The 24,608-nt window shown below is 37.1% G+C and overlaps 2 protein-coding genes across 6 annotated transcripts; one reads left to right on the top strand and one right to left on the bottom strand.

Moving 5' to 3' along the window:
* Positions 1-306: 306 nt before the first annotated feature.
* Positions 307-16,590, bottom strand: u2af2a (U2 small nuclear RNA auxiliary factor 2a). Of its 3 annotated transcripts, XM_007256451.4 has the most exons (12): positions 15,831-16,590; positions 13,189-13,336; positions 11,098-11,204; positions 9,792-9,943; positions 9,385-9,501; positions 8,718-8,856; positions 6,595-6,621; positions 6,379-6,458; positions 6,002-6,124; positions 4,941-5,033; positions 3,844-4,095; positions 307-3,141 (listed from the first exon to the last, which is right to left on the bottom strand). In XM_007256451.4, the coding sequence occupies exons 1-12, from the start codon at positions 15,877-15,879 to the stop codon at positions 3,007-3,009; spliced, it is 1,422 nt and encodes a 473-aa protein (XP_007256513.1). In that variant the 5' UTR covers positions 15,880-16,590; the 3' UTR covers positions 307-3,006. The 3 variants fall into 3 exon arrangements, with proteins under 3 accessions (XP_007256513.1, XP_007256514.1, XP_007256515.1); XM_007256452.4 differs by lacking the exon at positions 6,595-6,621 and having other exon boundaries at positions 6,379-6,476; XM_007256453.4 differs by lacking the exon at positions 6,595-6,621.
* A 1,073-nt stretch (positions 16,591-17,663) lies between these two features.
* On the top strand, positions 17,664-24,540 carry isoc2 (isochorismatase domain containing 2). 3 transcript variants are annotated; one of them, XM_007256457.4, is made up of 7 exons: positions 17,664-17,736; positions 17,830-17,897; positions 19,257-19,381; positions 20,266-20,478; positions 22,905-22,975; positions 23,089-23,206; positions 24,034-24,540. In XM_007256457.4, coding segments are annotated over exons 2-7 (594 nt in total). In that variant the 5' UTR covers positions 17,664-17,736; positions 17,830-17,896; the 3' UTR covers positions 24,100-24,540. The 3 variants fall into 3 exon arrangements, with proteins under 3 accessions (XP_007256519.2, XP_049336476.1, XP_015463136.2); XM_015607650.3 differs by having other exon boundaries at positions 17,681-17,739; XM_049480519.1 differs by having other exon boundaries at positions 17,678-17,897.
* The last annotated feature ends 68 nt before the right edge of the window (positions 24,541-24,608 follow it).

Raw genomic sequence — 24,608 nt, 5'->3', positions numbered from 1 at the left:
CTCAGGTGAATTAGCCTGACTACATTTCTGCCAGGGCAGACCAAAGGTCCAAAAGAAGCTGAAGCTACCTAGTTAGCGCTGGCCTGGGATCTGGGCGGGTACTTCACACAGCAGAACTGTTCAGTTAAGCCAGAAAGTCCAGAGTCAAGCCTGTCCAAAAGGAGGAGAACGGAGACAGCGGGACATTCCAACTGGACAGTCCTGAAAAATCCTGCTTTGTGAAACACTCTTTTGAACACACACATACGAAACACGCACACACATACATGTACACACACCAATAAGAGGAAATGTTTGTGCAGAAAACACGTTTGAACGCTTTGACTTTATTATGCCAAATAATTCTACTGGTCCTCGTACAACGGCATCATCGTATTAAATCAACTCGCTCAGCTTATTACAGTTTTAAAAAACAGCAGTAGACAGTTAGATACAGAATGCATATAAAAAAGAAAGAAAGAAAGAAAGAAAGAAAGACAAAGGGAGAAGAAAAAAAGAAAGAAAAGACGTTCATTTCCCTCCTGCTGGGTTAGACTGAATCAGGACGAAAGAAAACAGTAAACCAAAAAAAAAAAGAAGAAAAAAAAAAGAGGGGGATAAAAGAGGGACGGGAGAGAGAATTAAACGAGCAGACACTTCATTCTGATAAGAAAATGAAAGGGAAAAAAATGAGAAAAGAAACACTGACACAATCCTATAATAAACATATGCAGTAGCCTGTTTCTGTACTGAGACTTGTTTTATATATACACACACAGAGAAAGACACTGTTTACAGAAACTGTCTGGTGTAAAATCACTGATCTGATCTGATCTGGTGTGAACATCACTGATCACTGACACACTCAGATTCAGTCCAGAGACACGGTTTGTAAGTGATGTGAGCTTCTTTAGACCACAACAGGAGATTCTAGGCTTATTAAAGCAGGCTAACCAACACTAGACGCAGACTGTACGGTCACCAATTTCAATCAATCAATTTCAAACCAATATCGTTTTTTGAATTGAAAAAAAAAAAAAATTCAATAATGTATTTATATCCTAAAAGGTATCAATTATTAGTAGTATTTTTTACATGTGAAGATTGGTGGTTCATTTAGTGTTGTGTTTTAACTCCGGCCACTAGATGGCAGCGTTGTATTCGGTCACTATATCCCACTATATCTCACTGTTCTAAATGCTAACTTTTAGGAGTTTTTTTTTTTTTTTAACTAACATTTGCAATATTGTGATTATATCGCTTACAGTTTCACAACACAATAATCACAATATACTGAATGGGAAAACTGCACATTACACTATAATATAGTCTAATATAATACAGTGGTTATCATATTTTTTTTACGAGGAAAATACTCATTTGTTAGTTTCTTTGGTCACTTTTGCTGCTATCGTACCAGTGATTTTCATATCCATCTGTTTTGAGTGTGCCTTTGAAAAAATCCTATTTGATCGGCCATGTAGCCCTAACACTTCCCCCTACCCCTCCAGCAAAACAGAGGAGTAGGGCCAAGTGGTGAAATAGGATTGGGCCCCAAGTCCAGTGTCTGTTAGCATCGTTAGCCTAGCATCTCCTGTTGCAAACAAAGAAGCATCTGTCAGAGAGTAAACCATGACTCTAGCTAACCATCTAAATCTGGGGTTCAGGATTAATCACACTCATGTCATTTTTCACACAACTTTTCCTTTATCTGCCTTTATTTCTCTATTCATAGTCAATTCATTCTAACATTTTTTTTTTAATAACAACTGAACAGTCTAATTCATAAATACGGACACATCTCGACCGGTCTCCTCTCTGCATCTTTTTGGATGTTGTTAGAAAAAAGAAAAAACGCAGGAAACCTCCTGGACTCCTCGCTCTCTCTCAGTCCCACTGCTAATCCCAACCCTTTCTGTGTGCAGATCAAAGAGGAGTGAGCGTGAGTGAGCTTTATGATGATGAAAAGTGGCAGTTTTGTGAGAGTTTTAGCCTAAATTCAGTTTATAGGTGATTGGACAAAAGCTGTTTGGTATCTGGAGCTAGCTTCTTTAGTTTTGTGCTGAAGCTACGAGGCTAAGGTCGCTAATAAGTAATAAAAGCTTATAGGTGCCAGGTTGGTAGGAGTACCCTGACTAGGAGTGGGAATCACAGGGCATCACATGAAAATGATATCACAATATTGTAATTCTGTGACACTCAATATATTGCAAGATGTATACAATCCTCTACAATACCTCAGAGTTTTTCTGTCACAAGAATAATGTTTTGGGACGATACATTAAATGCCACTGATATATTCATAAAAGAATAGTATAACCGAGCAATTATACCCTTTTAAAGGTGACAGATTTTATTTAATCATAGCTCTGGTATTGCATGACTGCCTAAATTACTGTTCACTGTTATATATGTGAAAAACAAAAACCTAATAGACAATATACCAATTATTAAATAAAAAAAATTACTGAGGTCACATCCATTTATTGTAAAGTGTTACCAATAATAGGAAATAGTGTTTTTACAGCATTGCCACTGCTTAATGTGGGTATAAGCTTTATTTATTTGTTAACGACATTAGTCTTTAAGCTAAAGTAAAGCATCCAAACGTATTGGTAAATTAGAGTGTATATGGAGTTAAATGAGGTAAACCGTAAATGTAATACTTTCTCCTAATACTCATAGCGGGGCTAACTTATTTCTCCACTTTTTTTTGTTTTGTTGAAATATGTGCTGCACCACACCTCAAGCCCTACATGAGTTTTAATTAAACGTTGTTAGCATGGAGGAAAAAAGGTATAAACCCCAGTTATACTCATACCAACCAAACAGCCGCCGGGTGCAGAATAAGTGTTCTGTGAACACCTACACCTGCCCTAACGCTTATCCTAAAACCTTCACTCCACTCCACCCACGTCCCTGTGACCTACAAAGCATGAAAAGGGACAGCGGACTGGAAATACCACACACTCCTCTTCATTCCACTCTCCATCTTTCTCTCTCTCTCTGCTCTGTTTCTCCCTCTCTCTACCAGAAGTCTCGGCGGTGGTAGGCGTCTGGGTCGCAGTATTTGGTCACCACAACTCTGTTGGCAAACTTCCTTCCTGTGAGTCCTTGCATGGCCTTCTGAGAGTCAAACACCGACATGAACTCCACAAAGATCTGAGAAAGAGACAGGACAAGATATAATCTACAATGGCATAGAAACAGACAGAGAAATTAAGAAACAACAAATGTATTTTAGTAAATATAGGCATTCTTGTAATAATGGGTGAATAACCAAATCCGTAGATTTTTTTACACATTTTTGGCCAGTTATCGAGTGTGCTAGCACAGACGCTAATCCAGCCAGTTAGCTACCAATTGAGCTATATACTACTTTCACCCACGCTTAATTTTTCCTCCATACTGTCAACACAGTGTCACTATTTCTCTTACCCATTCTCTCTCTCTTAAAACACACACACATATATACACTTTCTCTACTGCTTTTCCTTCACTCTGCGTTCAAACTCATCCCAAATCACCTGGGTTGGGTTTTTTGTCTACTACATAACTGCATTTGAATTTCGTCATAGTCTAAGTCTTTAATATTATTATACAGTAGTAGATAATGTATCTACATGTAGCAGACAGTACAATCCACATGTATCTACATGTAATAGAAAAATTTTGAAAGTAAGACCATTTATATATAATTTTCCTAGTTCTGTGAAATAAGTCAAGTCAAGCAAAGTCAAGTAGTATGCTAATGTTAATGCTAACGGTAATGTCTTCTTGTGGGTTATGGCAGGCTATTGCTGGGCTCAATAGAATGCAGCTGGGTGATGAGAAGCTTGAGAAGCTTGTGAGGGAGTGGCGTACCTTCCCCGTGCCGGGCACCTCCAGGCCGTCGACAGGCCGCGGGATCTCGATGCTCTTCACCTGTCCGTATTTACTGCACTCCTCTCGGACGTCCTCCACGATCTCCTCATACTCGTCGTCGTCCAGCAGCTCCTCAGGGGACACCATGTTCATCAGGCACAGAACCTCAGTGGGGATTCCTCCCATCTGATTCATGGAGCTGTTCATCAGGCCTGGAACCTGCAGCGTCACCGGCGTCTGGTTCATACCGGTCTGCAGATGGAGGGGCAAAATAAATGGCAGCAATTAAATTCCATCAACACAAATGTAATGGGTAACTTAAATAAAGCTAAGCCGAGTAAACAAAACTAACTCATTAAAAGAAAAACATTTTCTTTTACAGTCATATGATCGCTGAATGTTAACCTACACATAATTCTCTCCTGAATTCTCTCATTTTTTGGGTAAGTAAAGTGCTTTTTAATGCAGCAGCATTAGCATTAGCAGCTAACCATCACCACTGAACCGCAAAAGAGCTATCGCTTAGGGCAATTAGCTGCTAAAGCTGCTCCAGCACTGCTAGTCGGAGTTAGAAGCAGGCTACAGGCTGATAATACCCATCTCTGACTGGCGAAGGAGTTAGCACTTAGCGACTAATGCTTATGCTGCTGAATGCTGGGGAAACTTTACTGAAACACTTGTATAACACTGTACTTCAGTGGAGTGGCTTTACTGCTCCTTACAATCTGACTGGTAAAATTCATACATAAGGTGCACCTGATTATAAAGCACACTGATGATTTTTGGGAAAAATTATAGTGCAAACAATATGGTACTTATACAGTGAAGCTCCAGCTCATCCCAAATCACCATCTAAGTGGATCAGGTTTAGATCAGGGGATTGTGGAGGCCAAACCCTTAAAACAGTTTATTACATATTTCATATGTGTCCCTCAATTGTTTTTAATTTTAATCTACAACTGGTACTGTACTATTTTTGAAAGATTGTTTTTGCAGACATTTCTGAAGTAGAAACAGGACAAAACATATCTATGCAGTATTGTGATGTTGTGTGTTCCCACAGAGCCCACCCATATTAATAAATGTTGTTTACTTACACCCACTAGCGAAGTGTTCTTAGATCCAACACTGGCTCTCTGGACCAGGAGCTTCTTGTCACCCAGCTGCATTCCATTGAGCCCAGCGATAGCCTGCCAGAACACACAAAATTTAACAATAACGTTATCAATTTACGTACCAATCAGTCACACTAGGGCAGGATGATATGTCCAAAGTTTATATATATATATATATATATATATATATATATATATATATATATATATATATATATATATATATATATATTTTTTATTATTTTTATTATTATTATTATTTCTTACCTCTATTAAAGCTCTCAGTTAAACTCAGCACATTAAAATATTCTTGTAATTTTTATTTATTATTATACATCATTTTATTTATAACATATTATATATTTTATCCCATTTTCTCCCCCATTTACAAGGCCAATTACCCAACCCACTCATTACGACTCCCCCCCCCCCCCAACACCAGGAGGGTGAAGACTAGCACATGCGTTCTCCGATAAATGTTAAGTCAGACTCCACCTCTTTTTGAACTGCTAGCATTGCTGAGTCACAGCGCACTCAGAGGAAAGAGCAGCGACTCTGTTCCGATACATCAGCTCACAGATGCCTTATGCTGATCGCCATCACCCTTTGGAGTGATGAGAGGAAAGAGCGCCATTTATGCTCCCTCAAGGCTTAAAGCAGTTCAGCTTGGTTTGATGGCTTGTGATCATAAATCTTCCTCTTGATTATATTCCAGAGGTTTTCAATTTGGTAAAATAAAAGAAACTCATCATTTTTTAGTGGTCTCTTATTTTTTTTCCAGAGCTGTATATGCTATGATGTGTATATTATATTATATATTGTTATATATGTTGCTCAGGTCTTCAGTTATAAAACTCAGAACACTGAAATGTTGTTACGGGCTTAATGTGTCTCTGACTGACCGATATTGAAGTATCAAAAATAGGTAAAAAATAATAATCACCATTATTTAAATATTTTCTATCATAAAAACAATTTGATTTAAATTTTATCAAGCCTAAATACTGGACCCATCAATGAATCTGCACCACTCTTATCATCACCTGGTCGCTGATGTTGACGTCGACATATTCACAGAAGGCGTATCCTTTCGAGAGGCCAGTAGCGCTGTCCTTCACCAGGTTAAAGGCTTTTAGAGGGCCAAACGATGTCAGCAGCTCCTTCACCTGATACACCATCATAATACATCAGTAGCATTTAGCAGGATTACAGCCCAAAACATATAAAAATAAATAAAAATCACAAATAAATGCTGAAATAAAACTAAAAAGCAGACTTGCACAGACGGGACTGAACGTTCATGACTGACTCCAACAAAAAGGGGAAAACAGCTGGAATCAAGGGTTTATTAAACATGTACATTAAACTCAAGGTTAGATCAAACAGCAGGCTGAGAGGGTGATCACGCAACACAACCAACCTGATCGTCGTTGAGGTAATTAGGCAGACCGCCAATGAAAAGCTTATGAGCCGAGTCGGGCACAACGGTCGAGACGACGCCTGGTGGAACAGAGAGACCTTTACATTTATACAGCAGTTAGTTCTGTTCGCGGAAGCTGATGACTGTAAAATGACTGTAAAATGTGTTTCTACCTGTGATTCTAAATCTGATAACAGCATGTTATTTTCACCATACCTGCAGAACTCTGCGGACCTCTGGTTGCTAAGGAACAACAACGAGTACTTTACTCTAAGCTGCTGGAGCTACTTTGTTTGAGCAGATAAAATATTTCCAATATTAAAACAAAAACAAACAAACAAAAACAAACAAACAATGCATTTGAAACAATGGCTGCGTTCACATTACCAGCCTAAAGTGGTACAAATCTGAATTTTTACTTAACTACTGTGAACCAGATTCTTTAAGCAGTGTGGACACAAAGTCTTGTAAAAGCTTAAAGTAAAACATAGGGATGCACCACAATTTTTGCAACTGAAAATAAATAAATAAATAAATTCAAATAAAATTAAAAACCTTACATTAACCTTCAACCTTCGTGTTCAGTAAAAAGACCCAACAATATTGGTTATAAAAATTTGTAAAAAACTCAAAATTTCAATGTAACTGCACCGCACTACAAGTGCTACTAAGTGCTAGGGACAGAAATGCTGTGAGGGGAAGGGGAAAAGCTGCATACAAATACCAACGTTTCACAAAATATTTGCAGTTACCACCAACACTGAAAAACGTTCAAAACGGTTTCACTGTATATCATCGTATTTTTCTTTTTTATAAACTTACTCTACTGGAGTGCATATTATAAAAAAACATTAAGGCTTTAAATGAGGGCTTTGATTAGTATTGAGTTTACTCCGTTCCACAAAATTATAAGATATATGAAAAAAAATCTAACTTTATCAGCAGAAAAACAACAAAAAAAGTAAACCATAGACCCTAAAACGCCAACAACCTCCTTTAACTTGTTCCATAAACACTATGAATGGACCTAAAATACTCAATATGTAAGTACTCAAAGATATTTCTCAAATGCACTCCAATGCACAAGTTAGACAATTTAGTATCAAATTAATTATTATTAAAAGTACAAAGTAATTAAGTAGCTGTTCATCAATTACAATTGCTTAATTTTTCCAGTGAAACATAAAAAAATATATATCCCTCAAGCTACACGATTATTATATTTTAAAGAGGGTTATAGTAACTGCTCTTCAAGTTTTTTTTAGTTTTTTTTATGCACCTCGTATCCAGTGTTTCAAGGCGTTTTATCACTTCTGCTGCTAAATGATTCTGTACCCAGGACTGATTCTGGGCACGTCTGGGGGAACAAGAGAAACTTTTTGTCTGAGCTGTGGATGGATTGCATAATTCCATTCCTCTCTTTTTCTCTGAGTAAATAATTGCAAAATCTTTGGTCGTTTGCTGTTGTTTTTTTTTTTTATTTTACTCGGATAAAAACACTCATACAGTGTGGAACAGCAGCAGGAGCTGTTCTCATATGACAATGTTTCTTCAGGTAGTACAGAGCGAGACTAGCATTTGACTGCACAGAGCTGAGCTACCTTCCCTCCGGTGTGTTAGCTTGTTATGCTAACTGGCTAGCGTTAACTAGCAAGCTGTACCAGTGTGCTTTTGTAGTTGTGCTGTTCTACTCAGTGCTCTTTAGCGCCTCTGGCAGTATGGCAGTATGTAAAAAACGCATACCGAAAGGAAAATTTACACCGAGCCCAGCACTAAAATAAAGCTTTTAACATCACCTTCTTTACTCTTGGTATCACTTGCTATTGGTTTCAAAAACTGTTAGTTTATCAGCTGAAAGACACAAGTTCTACTGGACTAGGATAGTAACATTAGCTGAGCTAACTTAGTCTTGGCATTTGTTAGTTGAACAAGACAGCAAAAATGTTTAAAATATTTATCCTGGTGCATTCCAACTTTCCACATAGTCCTGCATTAGATTCATACCTCCATCTGGATCACGTCATCTTCACCAAGAAATAAGGATCACGTATATGAATGTGAACTATGCAGTCAGAGAAATCAAATAAATGAATGAATGAATGAATAAATAAATAAATAAATACATGAAATGTGCAATGGGGCTTCTAATGTAAATGTAGCCAAAGTGGTTTATTTAAATGTATGACTTTTCTGAGCAAAACTGCTGCACTAAAGATCTACAACGCTGAAGATGGTGCACTATGCTACGCTATGCTATGCTATGGCTGTGATGTTTTATATTTATTCCCTCTCAGTAACACCAGAGCTACCTGGTGTTGCCATCCTGAAACTCCACTCACCTGGCACGTACACACTGGGGTTTTCACTCATGCCCGGCAGAGGCTGGTAGTCGTGTGGTCGGCGGATCTTTAAACTCTGTCCCTGGAAGATGATTCCATCAAACGCCATGGCCTGCGTCGTCTCATCCACCGAGCGGAACTGAAGAGACACAAGCACCCAAAATCAGACGTCCCAAAATCCTTCCAGCATTCTTTCATTCATTTTTAATGATTTTAACATTTGATTGGGGATGCACAATGTAAAATTAGCCACAACACTGCTAATATACTTCTCTCACTCTTTGTCTGCAAAATTGTCATACTAAAAACATATGCATTATTTTAACAGATTCACTAGAAATATTTTCAAGTAGAACATGTATAAAACTTTTAATTCTTATACTTTTATATTTTTACTTTTAAAAAATGCATTCTTACAGTTTTTTCTAAACTGAGTTGCTTCAGTGTACTCTGAGAATTGTGACAAGGTGTTTCTGTCTGATTTAATATACTTAAGTGAAAATGGTAATGGTAACATTTATTTTATAATAAATAATGGTTTTAATACCTTTGCTTTATTAATAATAAAACATATTCAAAAACCCTTAAAAAACAACTTTTTTTTTTTTTTTTTTTTTACTGAATTGCCAAAGTATTGGCCAGGGACTCAAAAAATCTAAAGACATACCTCCAGGAAGGCAAAGTTTTTGTCCTGGTTGATTTGGACAGCAAGTACTGGGTTTCCTGGAGCCTGAGTCAGGCCACCCAGCCGCATCTGAGCGTTGAAGAAGTCCATCATGGACTCCTGTTAAAATATGAAGACACACATGTATTAACATCACAAATACAAGCAAACATAAAAGGTTAACACTTTTTTTAGTTGGTTTTAGCTTTACTGTAAATGCAAATAAATAAATAGATAAAAATTGCACATCTATTTTGAAACTATTTTAAAAAATTAAAACAATAAAACTTCTCTCAGTCTACTCTAAGAACAAAATGAAACAATTGAAATATTAATCATGAATCACACATATTAAGTTTTCCTGAAAGATTATTGGCTGGTCGCGTGGGAATGCACTCAGAGATACTCGCCTCTGTGATGCCGAAAGGGATATTTCCCACATACAGTCGCCGAGCCTGACGGGTCATCTGGCTTCCAACAACAGGCACCGGAGTCGGGGTCACGGCCAGACCCTCAGGGGTCATTGTGGGGAGAAGGGCAGTGGCAGGAATCTGTCCAGCAGCTGAGGACAGAAAGAGAGACACCAGTTTATAACCCATTGAAATCTATATCAGAACTTACTACTGATAGCAGTAATAAACATTGATAAAAGGTTAACTAACATCTCAACTTATCATTAATTGACACTAATTAACCATTATTACACATTAATAAAATGTAAGAATTTTGGGGGGCTCTGAGTGGTCCAGCGGGCTAGACCCCGGCCACTATAATCAGGAGCTCGCTGGTTTGAATCCTGTTCATGTAGCTTGCCATGGGCTACCAAACCCCTAAGAGAGCACAATTGGCCCAATGAGTGGGTTGGGTAATTGGCCGTGTAAATTGAAGTAAGGGATGATACAAAAAATTGGGATACAATTTTTTTTTTATATAAAATTATATTTAAAAAAAATGTAAGAATTTTTAAGGATGTTTAAAAGTTTAAAATGTTGTAATGATTATTAAAGTCCTAACCAGTGTTAATTAATATTAATAAGTAGCTTAGACATACTTTTGCTTATGCAATTAGAAATAAAAATAATAATAATAATAATAATAATAATTAAAAAATACATTTGTTTATTAAATAAAATTTCCCCCTTTGGTCTGATTAATAATCGGTTAACTAAAAAAAAAAAAAAAAAAAAAAAAGATAGATTAATTGGTTATCAAAATAAGCGTTAGTTGCAGCCTTACAGCATATTACAAACTTTTTAATCAAATATTAAAAAACTGTAAAAAAGAACAATACAGCCATAAATCTAAGAAAAGAGGTGTTAACATTTTTTTTTTAAGACTAGCACACGCCTCTTTTGATTCATGTCAAGTCAGACTTCTGCTGCCAACAAACTGCAGCATATAATGGCAGCCAACATGCTGTGAAGAAAGCATCAGATCCCAGGTCCTGATACATCAGCTAACAGAAGCCTGTGCTGAACAACACAGGAGAGAGTGCCATTTACTGTACACATCCAGAGAGAGCTGGCCAATTGTGCTCTCTCGGACTCTGGCTGCTGATGACGCACATCATGAGCTATGACTTTTGAGAATCTAAATTGTATTGCAAAACATAAAACTTTGACACTTCATACATCAATCATTTTTACACCACCAAATAGTTTACTATTACTGTATCTGCCCATTACAACATCATGTTTTAGTCCATACTGCCCTCACCTTGCATGGCTTTGTACTGCATGGGCGTGATGTGTTCAAAACCCGGCGGAGGAACGTCCCAGTACTTTTTCACTTTAATCTTCTTCTTCTCGCGGTGTGGAGAGCGACTGAGTGCAGAGAGACAACATGCAGAATTTTTAGAACACGGACCAAGTTGTTGTTCAAGGACAGTCGATAAACACTCATTTATTAACAGTGTTTCTGCTGCATTGATTCTGCAGCACTGACACCCTACTGAAAAATCATGCTACCAAATTTTATAAAACATTGAAAAATAAAAAATGATAAAACTTAATAATAAATTTTTATTTGAACCTTCACGTGCAGTAGGAGGAAAAGTAAATTAAAATAGCTAACGTTAAGGTTTTAGCAGCGCCTAGTGCTAATAAATGCCGCTCGACAGCACTACACTGAGGAACCCCGAGTGTTCCGGTAAGCCAGGGTGCTATCAGCTAGCGCTTAGTCACACGTAGCTTGTTTTAACACAGTAAACACGCAGGCTACAGTTTGATATACTCATTTCTGAACGGCTAGCGGCTAATGCTAATATTGCTCCAGCCTCGCTGCTGGAGAAACTTTACTGAAACTCCTGTATAATGCTGCACTTCAGTGGAGTGGCTTTACTGCTTTTAAATACCTGACTGGTTAAATTCATACATATGGTACACCAGAATATTTTAATTTTTTGAAAAAATTTAAGGATTTGAAGTGAGCCTTATAGTGCAAAAAAATATGGTAAATACTGTGCACTTTACTTTGTGTGAGTACCTTGTAGATGATTATTTTCACAGCTTTGTAAATAAAAGCAATCTGATACCAAGGTTGCCAGATAAAACATGTTTCAAATGCAGGCTTATCGGCACTGATTAAAAAAAATCACTGAAATTGATTACAAATTATAAAAAGATGTTTTAATTATCTTTTTTATATTAGCAGGAAAGTTCATTTTTAAAAAGTACATTTTGTATATTTGGCAAATGCATAAAACCCCCTCAAGCTAAATGTAAAAGCTGATCACTACAAAAATGTTTTTGTAATTCTGCAACTAATACTCAGAATAATAAGTCTATAACAGTCTAACTCTATATTCATACTACCTGAATAACTGATTCACAAAGACAAGATCTGAATAACAGTCAGCTAAATGCAGTACAAGTAAATGTAAATACAGAACATACATTTGTTTTCAGCACATTCCTGCTATACTCCTCCTCGACATATAGAGCATATATACCTCCTCCAACTCACCTGAAACCATCAATCATCTCAATAACAAGCCTCACATTTCTTACATAATCTCCAGCAGGCTCAGGTCCAGCTATGTACATGTTTGCATGTGTTTAAAGACATTAGCTGATGAGGCTGGGAATTGGCAAGAAACTTGGGATATGACTTGGGATATGATGTGTATAATGAGATACGCTAACAGCCAAAAGTCTTAGAACGCCCCATTTTTCCTCTTTATTTTTGCCATTTGCCAGAGCCTTTAAAAATAATTTATAGACTTTAGTATGCCTAAATTGGCTAACAGCATACAGCTGTTAAGTAGCAATGGAAACTGTGCTTTAGAAATGGATTTTTAAAAAATGTTAATTTACAAAGCCTTTGTCTGTAGTGCTGGAACAGATGGTGTTATTGCTGTTACTATCTACTGCAACATTTACATACTTACAGCACATTTACATTTTTATCATAATAACTAGAAATAGACACAGAAACACAGAGAACTCTTACTATTAAAAGTAGAAGTCTTTTCTTTAGAAATATTAGAGATGAAGCCAGAGAGCGGTGAGTACTGTTTCCTACGCCTTCAAATGACTTTTGAAAACTGGAAAAAACTGGTACAGGAAGAGTCAGGTCTGGCTGACCCACATGGCAACAACGCCAGTAAAAAAAAAAAAGATTGATTAAAAGGTTTTAGACTTTTAGACAGGGGAGGTACAGTATCAAAGTAATTGCTGAAATAACAAAATTAAAAAGCAGCTTGTCCAGGACATACAGCACTGCTACTAGACCACAACACACCCCGACTAACGTAAAAGAAAGCTATGAATGATAAATGATGGATTAAAGCTGTAGTGTGAGGTATACCTCCGTCTGTGTCTGCGGTCCTTGCTGTCCGCATGTCCGCGCTCCCTGCTGCCTCTCCTCTCCCGGTCTCTGCTCCTCCGCTTCCGGTCCCGGCTCCGACTCCTCGAGCTGCTGCGCCGGTGGTGCTTGTTCTCCTTATCTCTGTCAGCTGAAAACGATGTACATACCATTTCAGACACATCATTTAATATTCTGTATCTTCAGTATAAGAGCTTCCAGCAACATATATCAGTAGAACAGATACAAGTTAACATATATATACACACTAAAAAGAAAGAAGAACTTCTTATTGTGAAGAAAATTGTTCAGATCTAGTTAGCCAGTTTGAAGAATCAGCCAGAAACCCATACTAAAGCAGGTGTTGATATTATGATATGGTGTTGATAATACTCCCATGTGGGAACCTTTATCAATGTAATGAACAGAGTGATGTAAAACTAAAATAACTAAAACGAAAATGATCATCATATTAGTGCATTAATGCTTTTCGTACTTCTATACAAGCTTGCTAAACTGAGTAATATATATAAACTGCCTGGCAAAATAAAGGTCAAAAATTCTAGTATAGCATTGGACTGCTTTTAGCTTGATTACGACAAGCTTTCCACAAGCTTCTGCAATGTCACAACATTTATTTCTGTCCAGAGCTGCATTAATTCCCCCAAGATCTTGAATTGATGATTTGTATCACTGTGCAAAACCTTCTCCAGCACATCCCAAACATTCTCAATGGAGTGAAGGTCTGGGCTCTATAGTGGCCAATCCATGTGTGAAAATGATGATCAATCCAATGCTCCCTGAACCACTTTTTCACAATTCCAGCCCCATGAATCCTGACACTGTCATCTTCGAACATGCCCATGCCATCAGGACATAAAAATCCATTGGAAGTCAGCTGATCTCATTCTTTGAGCTCATAACATCGCTGAACCTAGACCTGAACAACTGCAGCAACCCTAGATCATATCAGTGCAGCCACAGACTTCTACAGTAGGCACTAGGCATGATGGGTGCATCACTTCAGCCACCTCTCTTCTGATTCTGACCCTGATGCTCCATCTCTCTGGACTCATCACACCTTTTTTCATTGCTCCAGAGTCCAATTTTTATGTCTCCTAGCAAACTGGAGCTGTTTAGGGCCACTCATTCAGTAACTATCCAATGGGAGGCTCTTACCTATGTGCTTAGTTAAATCCAGGTGATGACCTTTTTTTGACCTTCTCAGTCAATGTTTTTATTTATTTTTTTTCCTACATTAAATGAACACTGAAGTCACCATTATGGAACACAAAAGAAATCATGACTCCAGGCATGGGAATGAGAATATTCAATCCTGATCATATAAATTGTCCCCACAACTTAATTATCTTGTTTTAATGAGTTGTGGCTATGCATTAGGATCTCGTTCCCATGCTTTAATAAGTTGGGACTTTAATAAGTAAAATGACGAGGGCCAGTTTTAGCATAGCGTTTTTAATGGTCTTTGCAACTACACTTGAGGAAACTTTTACATTTATTAAAGTTATTTTTCGAATGAGTGACCTTTATTTCTTCAACTCTACCTCTTTATAACACAACTGAAGCTCTCAAACATTAAACTACATTAAGAGGACAAGAAATGTAAGCAATTAACTCTTGTCAAGTTCTGCAGAGCTGTTAACTGAAAGCCATTCCAGGTCACTAAATCATGAAAAATATATAATACAAAATATGTTTTTCTCTCATTGTTCGGATGACTTTGGTATTCATTCTAATCCCTATAAGAAATCCTGTTATTTAGTTTTTTTAAATGAGTTTATCTTATTATTATTATTTTAAATTGTTTTATTTATTTTTATTTATTTCTTCATTCTTATGTTTTTTTATGATTCCTATGTTCTTAGTTCATTACTATAAATTGTATCATTTATTATCTTTTTTATAATTATACTATTTTTTTCCTATTACTTTTACTATTATCTTTTATATCTTTTTCATTATTTTATTATTTATAAATTATTTACTTTGTGTGAATTTATTTGTTTGGTCTTTTTGAATTTTCTATTTATTTTTTTCTATTCATTTTATTACAGTATTTTTTTTACTATGTTGTTCCTTATTGTTTCTAAATTCTTATTAAATGTTTTCAATCCCTTTTAAACTGTTAAAGCTCGGCAACATTGTAAATAAGGGTCACCCTCAATGTATTCCCGAGTGAAAATAAAGGTTGTTTGATTAATTTTCAAATGTAGGACTTTTTAAAATGAGGAAAAAAACACTTAATTTAAAGTGGTATTTTTTTTTTTACTTTTGACTGGTAATGTTCATAAATCACATGAAAAATAAACGATTGCAATGTCAATTTGTTTCCCCCCCAATATCGTCCAGCCCTGTTTGAAAGCATTAATACAATTTAATACTAATAAATGCAGTTAGTTAACCTCACTTAGCTAATAAACAGAGTGTGTACACAGGGTTAGCTTAGCAGGTTAGCTATTACAGGCAGGTGAATATGGATGAGGGCAGTTTGAGCTGCAGCTGCTCTGCAGTGTTAAACCACAGACACATGGGCTGTAGCTTTGGATAGCTTTAGCTCGCTAAACAACAGAAGATGAGCTTCAAGCTGTTAAATAGAAGTTACTGTAATACAGAGCAGATCTTACCTTGTTTGTTCTCGGTCAGCTGCCTCTCAAACTCGTCAAAATCTGACATTTTTCAGTGTCGGACTCCAACACGCCTCCGGAGAGTGAATGAAAAAGAGCTAGCGGAGGCTAGCCTGCTAACACGCAGCTATCAGCTCTGCAACCACACACCCGCCCCGAATACAACAGAACCGGTTTATTTACAGCCTAATTCGGATCAAATGCACCTAAACTGCTTCTTAAACACTCCAAATATATTAATCTAAACACCCAGCAGGTCAGAAACAGCGGCTAAACGCTAACTAGCGAAGCCCACACCGATACAAAGGTTAGCATTAGCTAGCATCTAGCATTAGCGTTCAAATAACCGCGCTCCCGCGAACCTTCCCGAACCGCCCGGCCCGTTAACGGCCCACCCGAGCCCGGTAAGCCCAGCACTGATAACACCGCCCCCGCAGGGTTACACACACCAACCGTTTCCCCGAAAATAAACCCCCAAATCTGAGCTAAAGCCCGAAACCCTGCGCTGGCTCAGGTCAGCAGCTCCGAGCCCGGACCCTTCCGGGGCAACTTCACATTAAAAGAGGGGGAGGGACGGCCTCGCTCACTCACACACCGAGAAATAAAACACCCAGTAAATAAAATTAACTCCAACTATTTCTTCCCTCAGCCTTACAGCGCGATTCACACACTATAAATATCTATAAACATACAGAAATAACCGAGCAGCGCCGCTCGCTTTTGTCCGACACTAAGGCCCGACTCGGAGTCGACTCACAAAAGAATCGAGCCGATTCCCCAGTTACAGGCGTTAGGAAAACGAGAGTCGATTCCAATGAATCGGATTCCAGGATTCTTGTCCATTAATTTAGGAGTTTACAGTAAATACTGTATATATATTTATGCCACTCCTGGTGCAAAAATCAGCTTTGTTTGTTGGCTTGTGATCATCTTCCTCTTGTTCATATTCCATATATATATATATTTATTGAAAAATTTTATGCCACTCCTGGTGCAAAAATCTTCCTCTTGATTATTTTCCATAGGTTTTTCATTTGGTAGAATCGAAGAAACTCATAATTTATAAGTGGTCTCTTATTTTTTTTTTCCAATGCTGTATATGACATATTGTGATATGGTATGGAATGTAGTTCTTATTATATTCTAAATTTTTATATATTTTTTTATATTCTAAAAAAAAAGATAATAATAATAATAATAATAATAATAATAATAATAATAATAATAATAATAATAATTATTATTATTATTATTATTATTATTATTATTATTATTATTATTATTATATTTTATTTACTGTCCACTGCAAATTGTGAAATTCCTTTGTAATTAATAAGGTGATCTATAATATAATATAATATAATATAATATAATATAATATAATATAATATAATATAATATAATACCAAAAGCGATCAACCTCACCTCAACTGTTGTAGTTCTTACTTTACTTACTATTTGTTTAATATAATAACCAATAATGTTATCTGACTTGCTATTGTTGTTGTTGTAAGAGTCACACCATTAATTGAACTTATGTATAATGTAATTTTATTAATTAATAGTACACTTTTTTTTAAATATTTAGTTTGGAATATTTCTTTGAGAGTTAATTTCACATATCTAATATTTCTAAATAAATTATTATTACTATACTTTTTGGATATAATATATAATTCTGATGTGTATACATTTGTCTCCACATTTTACATATTAGGTAAAAGCGATGACTGTGTACTTTATATAGGTAAAGTCATCGGGTCAACGTGCGAACCCTTCAACCGCTTTTTCGTAAATGATTGGCTACATGAGCTGTCAATCATACTAGCCAGCTTGGGATTGGTTGCGGCCGGTAGGCGGCAGTGTTGGGGGCGTTTGTTGGCTGGAGCGAGATTTTGCTGTTCATGTGGTTGAGTTTTTCATGTAAATGTGTTAAAAAAGAGTCTGTTTTAGCTGTTTTTACCAGTTTAAACTCTTTGTCTTTCTTCTGGTGTTGCAGAAACCCGCTCAGAGCTGCTGCTGAGGGGCTCAGTCAGCTGGCACGGTTAGAGGACACTGGCAGTAATAGTAAGTGCTTAACTATCGTCAGGCTCGTTTAGCTTTAGCTAACTGGTTAAATGTAATTTAAACACATTGGAAATTCAGTATTAGCCTGTTATCTGCAAACATAAGCAGGTCATTAGTTCACTAATATAAGCCCTGTAACCTCCAGTTATTTTAGTGAAGCGTAATAATCTGGCTTCCTATTCAGAATTGTCCGTTCCACCTTAAATAGTGCAGCAGTTAAGAGTCTGGCGCAAGGCAACAGCTGCACCATTTAAGGTGGAACAGAGAATTTTAATGCAAAACAACCACACAGCTTGATTTAACCTAGATATTCGTTATAATGAGCCTAGTACAGCTTTGGAAAAAAATAAGAGACCAGTTTAGTTTCTCTGATTTAGCTTTTTATAGGTATATGTTTGAGTAAAATGAACATTGTTTTATTTTATAAACTATGGACAACAACAAAATATTGTCATTTGTAGCATTTATTTGCAGAAAAAAATGTCTGAAATAAAAAGTAGATGCAGAGCTTTCAGACCTCAAATAATGCAAAGAAAACAAGTTTATATTCATAAAGTTTTAAGTTTTTTGGGTTAAGAAATCAGTATTCAGTGGAATAAACCTGGTTTTTAATCACAGTTTTCATGCATCTTTGCATGTTTTCCTCCACCAGTTTTACACACTGCTTTTAAACTAATTTAGATAAATAATGTACAAGTATTGTATCTAAATAATACAGTAATGCCTCATGCGTCAGGTAGCATATTTACAATCATGTGGTGGACTAGCATCTGTTTCCATTCACTACAGGTGTATTTTGACAGTTCTGACGATTGTTTTTTTCAGGAATTTCATTGTTTCTCAAATACAAATCAGAACATAAACTTCCCAAGACACCCAGAAGACGTGGGAGTCTAGTGCATATCAATAGCGGCTGCTGATGCCCACAACTCAGAAAAATCTCCCGAAATATAGAACGAGTGGCCCAAAAGTGAACACAAACGTGTACGCAGACAACACAGACTTTTTTCCTTAAACACGTGGAAAAAAGAGAGGGAGAGATATGCATGTGCATATTCATAAAGAACATGCAAAACAGAGGGTTCAGATTGGCCTGTTCTCTACAAAATTCTGTGAGTCAGTTTTTAGTAAGGGCGGACAGTGTTTTTTTTTTTTTTTCCCCCTCCCGGATAGGATGCGTTCAGGAGCATCATGGATCCCATCAAAACTCATTTCACCTCTCACTACGCTAAAGTACATCCATGTCTGGTAAAAGTGAAAAACAATGAATGTCTTGTCCGCTACAGTAGTGATTTTAGCTTTGCTAGGTCCAGGTCTGGGGGTACCTCCCTGAAATTAATTTGGGATGATCTCTTTTAGTGGCAGGAATAGGAAGACTCTCATCCAGAACGTCAGTGCTGCTGCTGTGCGACATGCAGGAGAAGTTTCGGCCAACCATCTTCCAGTTCACCAATGTGGTGAGCAATGCTGCGAGACTTCTGCAGGTAATCTGTTCTAACACCATCTGATCTCTCTCAGGAGTCACATTAGGACATGCCTGTGCCGCCCTGCATTAACCTTATCTTAAACCCAAATTCCTAACTGTAACTGTATACTCTCCTGATTTCCTCTGTGAAATAGTGACTCATTTGAAAAGGAAAACATGCCAATACTGAGTAACATGGTTTCAGTTCTGAGGAACTTCTGAGGAACTTCTTAAAACAGCGGATCACTTTCTAAAAGACAGAGGTCCAGAGTGTTCTGCCTGTATATTTAATATATTTTCATATTATTTATACTAACTCATTTTTGAGTATTAAGTACGCAGTATAGATTAAAGTTTCAAAGTTGAGTACACTCATATATTTACAATATATATTTAGGACAGGTTCGTTTTTGAGTATGGTTACACATGACACTATTAGGGCTGGGTATAATTTTAAGATTTTCGATACAGATACTGATATGGTATTTCGAATTCAGCAAAGAAACCTATACAATACTGTTTTTTTTTTTGTTTGTTTTTTTTTAATACCTTTTTCTAAATTTTTACAAAAAAAAAAAAAAAAAAAAAAAAAAAAAAAAACCTAGAAACAAAACTTAGCTTCCCAGAGGCTTTAATCTATGAACACAAGCATTAACATTTTTAGCGTCAATGTTTAAATAAAGTCTCTCCATGCTTTTCTTCAACTCTTTAGACAGTTAGGTGTAGTAAATGAGAGGTATATTTGCAAAAATGAGAATAGTGACCATCCAAATCCAGTGTTTATTAGCTTTGTTAGCCTAGCAACTTCACTGTGTACCAAACCAAACATGTCATGGTTTATTTGTATTTATTTAGTGTCTGGGTTCAGGAATCATTAATGTTAATTTTCATGCTGTGTTGCAGGCTTCTCGAATCCTGAGCATTCCTCCGATTCTGACCGAGCAGTACCCCAAAGGCCTGGGTCCCACCGTGCAAGAGCTGGGGGCTGAGGGTCTGAAGCCTCACTCCAAAACATGCTTCTCCATGCTGACCGACACTGTGGAGAAGGAGCTCGCCAGCCTGGGGAACCCAAAGCAGGCCATACTCTGCGGCATCGAAGCACAAGCCTGTATTGCGGTGAGTTCTGCTGTACTGTCTGCACTGAGAGTATTCCTGTAATACATTCTGTACCTATTTGAGATGCACTGAAATAAAACCAAAATCAAGAAACACATTTTTTGCATGTTTTTATTAGATTATACATGTTTTAAATACAGTTTATAGTCTAAACTTATCTTTGTCTTTTACAATTACAATTTTTTTTATTGATATATCAAAGCAGTGCACAATGCATTTACCAGCATTTACCAATGCAGCCGTGCTATTCTAATCATAATTGTACTTACAGTCCTGACTGAAAGTGTTGTCTCCCCTGTATTTCTCCCAGAAAATAGTAGCAGTGACACGTGTTTGTTACATACAAGTTTATTTTCTTTGTGTGTATTGGAACAGCACAAAAAACAGAGCAAAGAAAAAGCCAAAATTATATATATAATTTCGACTCCAAACTAAACAAAATGATTGGAACCCTGAATTTAATATTTGGTTGCACACCCTTTAGAAAAATCTACTAAAATTAATTGCTTCTTATATCCATCAACAAGCTTCTTTTACACCTCCCAACTGGAACTCCGGACTCATTGCTGGCCACTTCAAACTTTCCAGCACTTTGTTTCCATCCATCTCTGGGTGCTTTTTAGGGTAAGTTTGGGTCATTGGCTCACTGGAAGGCTGCAGGACAGCTTGAATTTCTTTGGAACTTGCCTGGGGCTGCTTATCTCCCCTCTGGACTGTCCTAGCTACAGTGCCATTGGTTGTAAAAATTTTTATTATGTTGGGCATCTTGACAATAAAAACATCAATATCTCTGGAGATGGACTCGTAACCTTTTGAATAATTGAGTTGATAATTGTCCACAATTTTGGTTGTCAGACAGTTCTGTTTTCCTGTTTCTGTTCTCCATGCTTAGTGTGGCTCACACAGGCACACAATACAAAGACTGTGTCAACTCCTCTCCTTTCTATCCGGTTTCAGGTGTAATTTTTATATTGCCCTTACATGTTACTTCCCACAGGTGGGTTTGACCATGCATCACATGCTTGAAATTTCAAGTTTTCTATTTCAATCAAGTTATTAAAGAACAGTTGGGAGTTTTACGTTAAAATTATATACATTTGGCTTTTTTCTCACTGTATTTTTGTGTTGTTTCAATACACACAAAGAAAATAAACACATTTCTAACAAAAAATATGTTTAATTGCATATTTTTATTTTCTTGGAGTTATCCTTCTTTTTCTGAAAAAATGGCCATGACAAATGCAAACTGATGCTAAAATTAGCTCTGCCAGCTCTGTGCTGCTCATGTCTTTCAGCTGGAAAACCACCAGTTTGTGAAAAGGAAGTCCAATGAAAAGTGAATACTAAACACTTTTATTTCGTTTCATTTTAGCGAGTAGAATTTAAACATTAACTCTCTTCCTGCTCTAATGTGCAGCACTGTAGGGGCTCGTGGGAGGGGGAGGGGGATGGGTGAGTCTGGAGAGTAAAGTTTAATAAGTCCTTGTTTGGTATAAATTAAAGGTGGGACAAAATATCAGTATTACAAGACTTTATTAATTCAGGGAGTCGAGTATGGATGTTTTTTTAAAGACCTACCCCCTCAGTTACCCTGCGTTCACACTGGAAAGCGACAAAACGACAGGCAGCCATTCATTTCCTATGGCAATTTGTCGCCGCGACACGCAACTTTATGCAAATTAATTATTACGCAGTGAAGCGACATTCTATCCCGATTGGCTTCTAGCTTTTCTTTGGACCTATCACATACAAGGTGGTCCGACGTCCTCAAGCTCCTGCTCTCTGAATTTCTAGTTTTTTTCCTTGTTCATTCTGTTGAACGGGGTGGACCCACGTCGATCTGCGGGAACGACTGCGTTTCCAGAGCAGTTAAATCACAGAAATGCCCAAGAGTCCAGCAAGTTTGGGAGCTTTAGCTGTAGAATAAAGTGACCAAGCAGTTGCTTTTTTGTGCCTTTTTTCTTGTTGGAGGCTGGACCATGATACACGCGCGCATTGAGCTTGACACGCCCACAAGCGACAAACGCTGGGTGACACAAGCGACTTGTTGCGTTCCAGTGTGAAAGCAGGGTAAGACTTATTTGCATGCTGCTTCGTTACTCCACATGGTGGTGCTAATCTAATGAATAGGGTAAACCTGTAGTGAAAAATATTGGTAACAGTAAATCCTTAATTCCTGGTATTTTATTATTGAGGAGTATTTTATCCTCTTAAGCAACACAGATGCTGTGAAGTATCATAAAGAATTATCTTGTGAAATATCACAGTTTCACAGTATCGTGATAATATCATCCCACCCCCACAGCACGTGTATGTTTGCCCTGTTCATACACTTTTATTCCTAAATATTTGGTGCATGCCTAGGACGTATGAATGCATTTACCCCAGTTAACTGACTTAGCTGCTCTGCTGCTGTGTGTTTGTAGTGTACAGCTTATGATCTGCTGGAGAGAGGGATGGAGGTTCACGTTGTTGCAGATGCTGTTTCATCTCGGAGGTAAAATCTATGCTTCCTACAGAACTGTGGCCGTCTGTTACATAATCCAGTCACAGACTCCAGTAAACTCTCACAATAAACGTGGACGAGCTGACCGTGTGCTCTCCTCTCAGTCAGACGGACCGGTTGTTCGCTCTGTCGCGGCTGAAGCAGAGCGGAGTGTTTCTCACCACCACTGAGGGGGTCCTACTGCAGCTGGTGCAGGACGCCAAGCACCCCAACTTTAAAGAGGTACTTTCAGATTGTTGAAGTAGGGTTTAGATAAAAACCAATTCACTGTGTAAAATGCGTTTCAAACTGCTGAGAAATCAGTTCAAACAGCTAATGTTCAGCATATCAACAATATTACAGGAATTATTCCAACATGATCTTTAAAAAAAAAAATTATCTGCATGCTTGTATTATATGTGTTTTGTGCATTATATTACAGGACACTCGAAAGGAAAATAATTACAGTACATAAAAATAAGCTTGCAAGCAATTAAAGAAGTAAATATTCAAAGATAATAACCAGTACAAACTTATTCAAAGCTTATTCAAAATTCCATCAGCAGGACTAAAAGCTCTGTTTCTGAAAGGTTAGCGTTAGATATTTACACTTAACACCGATTAGTTAAAGTTCCAAACTCTTAACACTTGGTAGATTTGTCCACCTGTTAAAGCACAGCGTTTAATCCAGTCAGTTTCGGACACAACTCAAAATTTAGCATGAAACCTCGCAATCTGGCAACAGTGTGAGCCGGTGTGCGCTGTTCATTTCAGGTGTTTCTCCATGTAGTTCATTATTAATGTGAGGATTATTATGTTTATAAACAGTGTAAATGTAACAGTCTGAGAGATTACTCCACAATCAGCTCAGAGCTTCACTAAGTTTATTGGGGTTGCCTGTAGACTCCTTGTTACCAATCTTATCTTATATGTATATTTATAGTCATAGTAGTAAAATATTGGTGGGAGATGCTACTCCACTGCGGAATGTTAGTTAGACCCGTCCATAAATACAACAGTTCACAACAAGCTAATTACATGTTATTAATGTCTCTTGTTTCTACACACAGATCCAGAAGCTCCTGACCCATTCTTCTCCAGACACAGGCCTCCTGGCCTTCTTCAGCTCGCTGTAGGAGTACACACACAAACACACACACATTACACTGCGATCCACTGTGATATCGGTTATGGCCCTCATCTAAATCATCATTACTGTAATATTAATTTTGACAGTATTCTTGCAGATATTGATAATAATCTACCATGAATATCCTAACTATCTCACTTCCAGATCAGTGTTATATAAAACACAATGATTTTAAATAATTCTGCATTGCAGTTTACAATATGGACATCTATATCATGTGGCTCCACATTTAGTAAGCAATTATGTTATAATATTTATCACAATAATTTTACCTCGAATGATTGTTTCCTTTTTTTAAATCAGAAACTGAAAAACAAGAAAAATTAAACAGTTTAGTTTCCAACTACATTCAGAGAATGTTATACAGTGTGTATTGTGTATGCATTGTTAATAATTCAGTAATAAATAATGATGCTGCTTTGTATAACCGTTTCTCTAAACTTGTGGTGATTTTGTTCTGCATGTTATGAATGGAACCTGTGTATTATATGTGTT

This window comes from Astyanax mexicanus, chromosome 6 (genome assembly GCF_023375975.1).
Source record: "Astyanax mexicanus isolate ESR-SI-001 chromosome 6, AstMex3_surface, whole genome shotgun sequence".
Classification (NCBI taxonomy): Eukaryota; Metazoa; Chordata; class Actinopteri; order Characiformes; family Acestrorhamphidae; genus Astyanax; species Astyanax mexicanus.
Note: the sequence above shows the minus strand (reverse complement) of the source record. Positions and strands in the feature narration are given on the sequence as shown.